This window comes from Monosiga brevicollis, genomic scaffold, assembly GCF_000002865.3.
Source record: "Monosiga brevicollis MX1 MONBRscaffold_15 genomic scaffold, whole genome shotgun sequence".
Classification (NCBI taxonomy): Eukaryota; class Choanoflagellata; order Craspedida; family Salpingoecidae; genus Monosiga; species Monosiga brevicollis.
In genome coordinates this window covers 869,188-877,856 of record NW_001865052.1, presented here as the reverse complement: position 1 = coordinate 877,856, position 8,669 = coordinate 869,188, and the positions used below count along the sequence as shown (strand labels likewise).

Sequence of the window (8,669 nt, the reverse complement as noted above, 5' to 3'; positions counted from 1 at the left end):
ACCGTATAGGAGGAAGGGGCGATCAGAAAGGTAGTAGCAGCCGTTCCAGTGCGTAGCACCAATAATGTCGCGGTGCTGGGCGGCCGGGGAAGGCTGTGGCGCCGGCGTGCAGGCTGTGCAGTTGGCGCGGCTGATGGCATGGCTGCCCGTGGTTTTGGCATAGCACACGCCATCCACATGGTTGTATACGGCTACGGCACAAGCTGCGGCTTGAGCACAAGCCCGGCAGCAGGCAGATGCGTTGGGCGTTGGGCCAAGCGCGGCACCCTCGCTCTCAAAGTCGATGCCCTCCACGAACCGACACTCCAACATGTCGGCATCCACTTTGGTGTGCTGCACCTGTTGCACCTGAGCAATCGCGACGCCCATCAGTAACCAGGCTACGAGAGCCGATGCTCCGGGCTTGGGTGCAGCTCTAATCGGCCCGGTCGCGCACATGATCACCACTGACAGCACTGATCGATCGTCTTCTTGATGCTCACAAAACACGGGATTTTGATGAACGCATTGCGTAAACATCGTCACTAAATGGAAAATTAACGACATTAACTAACACAATGGGAGTTATGAAAAATGCATTAAGTAGATAAAGGCATGTCTACACGCGTTGTGCTAGTCGCGTTTATCGAAGCAAGATTGGAAAGATGGCGGAGAAGGGAAGAGGAGAACAGCTTGGCACTCGATTGCACACAGCAAGAGGAGAAACAGGATGATTTTAAGGGGAAAGGGTTGGAGCGTCTGAGTTGTGACGCGAACTTGAGAGGGGTGGCTTCGAAAAGCTGCACTGATCATGACAAGCACGCGTGTGGTCATTTTGTTAGTTGGTGCAAAGAGCTCGTTTTCTGCCCTTGGAAAAGGTCGATTATGGCTGGCGTTGCGGTCTGTTTAGCAAGCAAGAGGCCAGAGGAAAGCACATGCTTGACAGGTGCAAACAATGATCACAATATCATACAAGGCTTCATTGGCTGGGGCCGGCACCGGCGCTGGCAGCGGGTGTGGCTGGCTGCTTGGCCAAGTAGCTGCTCGAGGCCGAGGAGAGGTAGTTGAGGCCAGAGAGGAGTGCAGAGCCGACCTTTTGCGAAATTTGATATTCGCGGTCTACCTCTCCGACCTTGGTGACGGCGGCCTTGGCGATGGTGCCCGTTTTCTAATCGACAAGACCCAAATGGAAAGAGCCGAATAAGGAAAAGATCGTCAAGGCCGGACAATGCCCGACGATGGAGGTTGGGGAAGGGGGGGATGGGGCATAACTCCCTGGTGCAACCGTACCTCTAGAATCTTGTGCTCTTCATTGGCGGCTTTAGCGCGGGTATATGCGGAGGAGGCAGCCTCGCCAATGCGTTCGGTAACGCGGTATTCGTTGTTGAGCTTGACAGCGCCCGCGGCGACGGTGGCAGCACCCGCAATCACCTTGCCTGAGACGTTGTTGCGTTGATCAAAGGCACGCGCTGCTTGGTAGCCCTGCAATAGGTATTTGCCACCCTCGCGATTCACAGTCTATGTGTCGAGTGTCGATGGGTCAGTGAGGGATCACCAGAGCCGTTGCAATAGTTGAGTACATGGGGCTCCGGTTGCAGTGCTTCGTACCTGTACGGCGCCCCAGCCCACTTGCAGGACGGAAGGATTGGCTGATCTAACAGCCACGCCCTGTGTTGCGGGCGAGGAAGCCGTTGTGGCGGGTGTATAAGCTGGAGCCGTGTCCGCAGGCACATTTGGCAAGACCGGGGCTGTGCCGTTCATTTCGCTGCGCAAAGATTCGGCGCGGACGCGGTAGCTGTTCAGGCTGGTACGAATTTGCTCGCGCTGCGCGCCGAGAGCAGGGTCAGCAAGAGCCAGTTCAAGAAAATGTGCGGCGCGTTCGTAGAGATCCAGGGCCTCCTTGAAATTGCCTGTCAAGCCCGGACGAGTCAAGAGCCGCAACCAGCAAACAAGGATAAGAAATGAAAAACAAAACCACATTCAAAAGCACGAGGCCAAGGTCTCGGTTGTTGGTGGCAGAGGCAATAGAGGCGGCAAAGGGGGGCCAGACTGACCAAGTTGGTCGTTTTCAACAGCAGCTTTCGCCAAGTTGGACGCTTGCTGCAGGGAGGGGGGCAGCGACATGCTTCTTGATCTTCCCGCGTTCGAGGATCAGAGTCGGATAAAAAAAACCCCAGGCAATCGAGGATCAGACAGTTTGATTCAAGTCCTAGTGACGTGAGGTGTTCACAGGTTGCGTTCTTGGATCGAGTTGGCGTCTCAAAGGGCAGCGCTGCTCGGGCAAGACGGCGACGACGACGAATACGAAAATGCAACAAGGGTTTGAGAGAGTGAGGCGAGCATTGAGAGGGATTGAGAGGTTGGGAGCGTTGGTGCGGGCGTTGAGCGGATATTCAACGGGGATAGAGAGGGCTTGAGAGGTTGTGATGAAAGCTAACAGAGATTGAGAGGCAGGTTCACTTGCAGTGCACACGTGAATGAGAAAGACAGCACACGCAGCTTGTCCTTTTTTGGTTGCTCTCGAGTAAAAAGTATTAAACTTCTGAGCTAGAGTTCACGGCTTTTGTCTTTGTTGTACGCTACATGGTGGCAGGCAAAAGTATTTTTCAAGCTGCCGTCGTCAATCATCAATTAAGCACATGTAACGCTCAAAGGGGGTGATGACGGCGAAAAGTTTGAGGCGGACGGTCCATGGCGATCGGCTTGTCGGTTCCGCGCGCTGCTTTTATGACGAGGCCGATGCATTGAGGGCGTCGCGTAGCGTCGTGACAAAGCGGTACACGTCGGTAAATGTGTTGTACAACGGGACGGGCGCGATGCGCATCACGTCAGGCCGCCGCACGTCGCATACCACGCCGCGTTTCTCCAATGCCTACACACGTTTTGATGCGTTTGGCGCGGGGTGAGTAAAGGGACACAGGCCAGACGACCAAGACGACCAAGACGACCGGACACGCTGGTACGGACCTCAAAAGCAGCGTCAATGTCTACCTTGAACAAAACTGCGAGCCATGGTGGATGCACGTGAGGCCAACGCCTGAGCCATGAGGTGATCAGGGCAGCACAAGTGACATACTTGAGAGCTGGCAGCCACGGCGTTCTGGATCGGTGGGCGTGATGATTTCAAACCTGTGTACGTTTTAGTCAGTGAGCATATGTCAGCAGGCGCAGACAACTTGCCCACAACGCCAAAACATATGCACCTACCGGGGAGCATGGCCTTCCTCGTTTACCAATGCTTGCATCAGCTGTTCCAAGTATGCCGTCAACTTTAAGCTCTTGGCACGAAGTGACGCCATGTCTGTTTGCTCATAAATCTACATTCACATTCACGGCCACCCTGTATCAGACCAGCGCCTGCGTTGACGACCATGGTGTGTACCACCCGCGATTGTCCACTGTACCTCGAGGCTGCCGAGCAAAGCCACGGTTTGCAGGACGCCAGGGTTGCTCAGCTGCAGGCCACGAACACCTGCAAGCACCAAGCGTATTCGGATGTTCAAAAGCACGTCAAAATAATCAAGCGACAAAGGAAAACAAAACACAAAGGAAAAAAAAAAAAACAACAAAAACCAACAAACGAACAGCGGCGCTGTCTTTTGCCTAGTCAAAACCGCGACACCCACATATCTAGACTGCCCACGCTCTATCTTACCGGGCATGAAGCTGGCATCGTGGTCCATGCGGAAGCGCTCGTTGAGCTGCACTCCCCACCAGCCTTGCAGATAGGGGCGGCTTGTGCCCTCATGCTTCTTGTGAATAAAGGCGCCCGCGATGCCACCTGGCCCCGAGTTGAGATACTACCACCATCACACATATTCAGCCGTGATGAGTCGAGCAGATGCATCCAGAAACCCGACCGAGGATTGCCAAGCATGTTGTGGTTGAACCTTGTATGTGCACCAACAAGCAAAGTCAATGTCCCAGTCGTGAAGTTGCAGAGGCACATTGCCAACGGCGTGGGCCAGGTCCACACCGAAAGTGCACCCTTTGTTGTGCGCGGCCGCACACAGGCGCTGCAAATCAAAAAACTGCCCCGTATAGTAGTGCACACCTGTGGAGCGGAGGGGCGTGCATGAGCATGGCATGGGCCTTGTGTGTATGTATGTGTGGTGTGTGTGTGTGTGTGGGGTGGGGGGGGGAAGGAGCGATGATGATGATGATGATGATGATGAGCATGGCGCGTGGCCAGGTGTGTGGTCATGCTGGGAGCCACGGAAACGGAAGCGACCGAAGCAAGGCAGGCTGCCTTGGTGCGTTTGTGACTTTGGTTTTATCTCAAAAAGAAGGCGTACCACCAACAAGGACTGTGGCAATGGAGTCACCCTGCTCCTCAAGAATGGCCAACAAGTCTTCTTCCCGGATGTTGTGCTCGCCTTCGCGAGGCTTGACCTCGATCAGCGCCGACTCATCATGCCTGACGCGTGCAGGAAAGGATGAACAAAGGCAAGAGAACAGGGAGCAAGATATGGAGAACAGCTGCACACACCCATGCATGCGCAACTGAGACAGGACGGCAAAGTGATCGGAGGGGAAGGCCTTGGCTTCGACAAGAATTTTGAAGCGATCGCTCGTGGGACGGTAGAAGGGCACCTGTCTCGCCATGGTGTGAGCTAAACTGGGTATGGCTGGGTGGGATGCAGCGCAGTCAGAGAATCAACAGGGACCAGGGGGTGGTTGGACCTGACCATGAGTAGATGCAGGTTGACAGTCAGCGTATTCATGATGGCGACTTCCTCTGGCAGGGCACCTGTCCACGTCAAAAAAAAAAAAAAAAAAAAAAAAAAAAAAAAAAAAAAAAAAAAAAAGAAACAAGCACGCAGGTCAACAGGGTGAATACATTCGCTCGTCCTTGCGGGTGGGCGAAGCAGATGTGCGCAACGTGATCTTTCATTTGCCGTACCAACAACACGGGCACACTTGTCGGTCACGGTCTCGTCGATGGACACCCAGGGGCGCTTGCCCGGGCCATCCGGAAAGTGCCCAGTCACGCCACTGACATCCAGCGTTTCAGGGGTGAGGAACGCCAAGGGCGACAAGTAGGTCCAGTGCCTCAAACCAGGTAAAGAGGTCATACCCAGTAGCCCAGGTGTCAAGTTCCTCGTTGACAATGGTGCGCGTACGCTTGGGCATGAGGCCTACGCCACATTTTATGGGTCAGTTAGGGTTGGCAAGGGGAGGGCAAGCGCAGAGTGGGAGAGACGGTGATGGAAAGGGTGAGATCAGGATAACAGAAAACAGAGACAGAGGCAGAGGCACAAGCAAAAACAAGACGGCATTTACCCACCCAGGGAGTTGCCACAGAGGTAGATGCAGTCAGACTCGGCTTCGACCAGCTTCAAATCCGCTACGACAGGTGGGGCCGTGAGGCGTTGGCTTTCAAGAAGAACCTGTTAAAGCCATCAACAAGAAACGCCGAAACATGGGGCTTACCTTGCTTGATGTCTTTCATCTGGGGAATGGAAAACTCTTGACGAAGGTGGGCCAGGGGGTCAGCCTCATCAAGGGCTTGCGCGAGGCGCTGGTCGGCCAGATTGACCCCAAGCTCCCTAGCCAGATGCATTCAAGCGCGGTGAGCCTGTGCGCGGAACGGGGCGAGCTTGCGGCCAAAAGCAGCGCCGACCACTGACCGGGCTTTGGCAAGGATGTGATCAGTCATGCTGTGACGGCGACGGGTAGCGGGCGCCAACAATACGGGAAGTCGAGTACCGGCAGTCAAAACCACTCGCCGTGCGATCCAAGACCACATTCAAGACACTACAAGCACAAGCAAACGAACAAGTCGCAAACGAGTGAAGCCGAGCCAGCTTGCACAAGCTGATCAGCTATGCCAACAGACCACTCTTCTCCCCTGCCAACCCCCAAGGCCCCCCTGCCAGCCCCCCCGCCAGCCACAGACACGCAGCGGAACACACCTCCAAAACGGGAAAAAAAAAAAAAAGGAAGAGCACATAGAGAGAGAGAGAAAGACTTTTTTTCTTCTGTTAACATCCGAGATGTACAATATATTGTTACATGTATATACATGACAATGGTGTGGTATGTGTTTGTGTGTTGTGAGCGAAAAGGTGTGCTCTGTGTGTGTGTTATAAAGTGATCCCCTAATCTTAATTTTTGGGGCATCGTCACTGCTTTCATACGCCGTGTTGTTGACCTCGACAATTCGGCCATCATGGCGGGTCGGCGGGTGCGGGTACAATGCCTGAGTTGGGGCCTGAATAGGGCTGGTTTGCTGGCGATGGGGGCCATGTTGCTCATGGTCATGCCTGCAGCGGGTGCTGAGGACGCTGGGCTATGGGTGGATGCGGATGGCGACGTGCATGTGATGAACAATGCCTCTCTGTTTGTGGATGAAGTTGACCTGCTGGCCACGCTCCGCGCGGTCACGGCTCAGAATGATGCGCTACAGCGTGATACGGTTGCGTTGCGCCAGGCTCTGGCTGATGTCACCAGCGCATTGGATCAACAACACGCTTTGCAGGAGCGTCTGGATGCCCTGGCGCTCTGCACAGGCCGGTGTTTGCAGCTCACATCGACGCTGTCCAACACGAATCTGGCCGGCTTTGGTCGAGCGTTGGCCTTTGATGAGGCCCTGATGGTAGTTGGGGCCACAAGCCCAAATGCCAGCGCATACGCTCTCTACAATCGCACCGCCGAAGAACGTGCAGCGCAAATCCTCAATGTCTTTCGGTCGGGCGAAGCCAGCGATCTGTGTGGCACAGCGGTCGCCATGGACCCGCAGGTCTTGTTGGTTGGCTGCCCAGGTCCCAATATAAACCTGCCCACGCCCGCCTTGATGGGCATGGTTCGTATCCTCAGTCGCCAACCTGCCGGTCATTTTCTCGCCAATGGCACAGTTTTGCCATTCTATACCACAAACCATCAGATGTTTGGCTCTGCACTGGCACTCAACGCCGAATATCTCGCAGTGAGTGCGCCCTACGCGCAAGAAGTGGACGGCAATCCCAATACCGGTGGTCGTGTGTTCTTCTTCCACCGACACGGTGCCAGTACCTTTACGCCCTGGCGTACTCTTGATGATGTCGTCGCCCGGCCAGGAAATCTTTTCGGCTGGGCCTTGGCCTGGTATGACGCCACGCACCTCCTGGTCACAGGGTTGAGCAACTCACTCGATAACAGGACGGGTGCGCTCTACGCTTATCAAGTGCCCTCTGGTACGAGCACAACCTTTCAACGCCTCTTGGAATTTACCGAGCCTCGTTGGGCCAACGCCTCGCTGACGGGTAGCATGTTTGGAGTGTCGCTGGCCGTTTGGTCGGGCGGGCTCGCCGTTGGTGCCGGGACCGAGAATGACGACGGCGGCAATGGTAGCGATGTTGAGGCTGCCGTCTTCGTGTACAGCCTGGATGTGGGGCAGATGGCGCTGACCCTGGAGCGCCAACTGCTACCCCCTGCCATGGAGGGAGCAGCCCCACGTTTTGGCCTTGGCTTGGCCAGCAGTGGGGGTGCGCTGGCAGTGACTGACCCAGGTCGGCAGCGCATCTACATGTACACATAGCTTGGATCCTCGACCTGCTGGAGCGTCCCCGGGATTAACCTTATACCATGTCATGAAAGCAGAAAGGTGCTGTTTTTATACACATGTACAGGAGGCTGTTTTTGGTCTTTGTTAAATATGCGCCCGGCAATAGAGACGACAAAACGCACACTTCAAACACACACAGATCACAGTCGGGAAGTTGAATCAAGCGTCAGCCGTAGCCGGATGTTATGATGGGTCTAATGTAATGTACACAAAAGGCGAGCGCCCTGCTGCTTGGCAGACTCGTGCGCTCAAGCGCTTCATTTAGATGTCCATGTTGCTGAGGACGTCGTCCCAGTCCTCATCTGCGTGATTGATAAATCGAGAAATCGAGGGGCGAGCCATGCCGGCGTGATGTTGTGCGAGAATGCCGCGGGAGAGGAGAGATGCATTGCGCTTTGTGTGCTTTTCTCACGTACCACCAGCCACGTCTTCGCCAATGACGTTGCCTTTGGTCGATTCATCCTGGGGATCTGGTGACGTGTGTGCCGACTTGCTGGGTGATTTGCCAGGGTTCGTCTTGGGTGTTGTTCGTGGAGAAGGGGTCTTGGTCTGGATGGTTGGTGAGCTAACCACCATGGGCTTGGGGCGCTTTGCAGAGCCGCGCTCGCTATCGCAAAAACTGGCCTCATTCACGCTTGAACCTGCACGAACAAGCCAGGCATGTATTGGTGTGATAAAAGATGGGTAAATGAGGGCAGAGCAGATCAGCGAGACAGCACAAGCAGAGCCGAACAAGGGAGCCGAGTAATGCCTCTCTAAACTCGACCATAAAAGCAATGCACAAGGAGAGTAGGCTCGGTAACACACGGGCTGGGGTGTCAGGGGCCAGCTGGCGAAGTGCATTGGGATCATTGGGGTCGAAGAACTGGTCATAGTTGGCCGGCAGACGCTTGGCATTACGCTTTGCGAGATATCGGCAATAATCCCTATCATGTCCCACAACACCACCGCGTTAGCTTGTGGGAGGCAGGCTGAGCGTGGAAGGCAAGAATTGGCGGTGGGCGGACGAGTGGGTAGGCGCACTTGTCGTTGAGACACTGGCCGGTGCACGAGCCAAATGTTCTAATTCAACACAGATTCGTGTGAGTGGAAGAACTGGTCGGTGGGAGCGGAACAGGGGGGGGGGGGGGGGGGGGGAATTCCT

At 55.1% G+C, this 8,669-nt stretch overlaps 4 protein-coding genes across 4 annotated transcripts in view; 1 reads left to right on the top strand and 3 right to left on the bottom strand.

The window, feature by feature from the left end:
* Nucleotides 1–665: 665 nt before the first annotated feature.
* On the bottom strand, nucleotides 666–2,220 carry MONBRDRAFT_37696 (uncharacterized protein). The gene is made up of 4 exons (XM_001747059.1): nucleotides 2,034–2,220; nucleotides 1,588–1,889; nucleotides 1,270–1,497; nucleotides 666–1,147 (listed from the first exon to the last, which is right to left on the bottom strand). The coding sequence occupies exons 1-4, from the start codon at nucleotides 2,101–2,103 to the stop codon at nucleotides 959–961; spliced, it is 789 nt and encodes a 262-aa protein (XP_001747111.1). The 5' UTR covers nucleotides 2,104–2,220; the 3' UTR covers nucleotides 666–958.
* A 484-nt stretch (nucleotides 2,221–2,704) lies between these two features.
* Nucleotides 2,705–5,542, bottom strand: MONBRDRAFT_26773 (uncharacterized protein; the record flags this gene model as incomplete). The annotated part of the gene is made up of 14 exons (XM_001747058.1): nucleotides 2,705–2,851; nucleotides 2,947–2,981; nucleotides 3,056–3,108; nucleotides 3,187–3,296; nucleotides 3,384–3,451; nucleotides 3,635–3,779; nucleotides 3,870–4,033; nucleotides 4,275–4,396; nucleotides 4,469–4,597; nucleotides 4,663–4,729; nucleotides 4,883–4,974; nucleotides 5,057–5,117; nucleotides 5,267–5,326; nucleotides 5,413–5,542. 14 exons carry the CDS (start codon nucleotides 5,540–5,542, stop codon nucleotides 2,705–2,707), a joined length of 1,383 nt encoding a protein of 460 aa, XP_001747110.1.
* Nucleotides 5,543–6,151: 609 nt separating this feature from the next.
* Nucleotides 6,152–7,498, top strand: MONBRDRAFT_9496 (uncharacterized protein; the record flags this gene model as incomplete). Its single annotated transcript, XM_001747185.1, has 1 exon — nucleotides 6,152–7,498. One exon carries the CDS (start codon nucleotides 6,152–6,154, stop codon nucleotides 7,496–7,498), a length of 1,347 nt encoding a protein of 448 aa, XP_001747237.1.
* Nucleotides 7,499–7,786: 288 nt separating this feature from the next.
* The window catches only part of MONBRDRAFT_26771 (uncharacterized protein), a gene marked incomplete at both ends in the record, with an annotated part of 1,852 nt that continues 969 nt past the window's right edge, over nucleotides 7,787–8,669 (bottom strand). Inside the window, 4 exons of the mRNA XM_001747057.1 lie at nucleotides 7,787–7,827; nucleotides 7,942–8,166; nucleotides 8,333–8,451; nucleotides 8,549–8,587. Coding sequence (XP_001747109.1) covers nucleotides 7,787–7,827; nucleotides 7,942–8,166; nucleotides 8,333–8,451; nucleotides 8,549–8,587 — 424 coding nt within the window. The remainder of the gene's footprint in view (nucleotides 7,828–7,941; nucleotides 8,167–8,332; nucleotides 8,452–8,548; nucleotides 8,588–8,669) is intronic.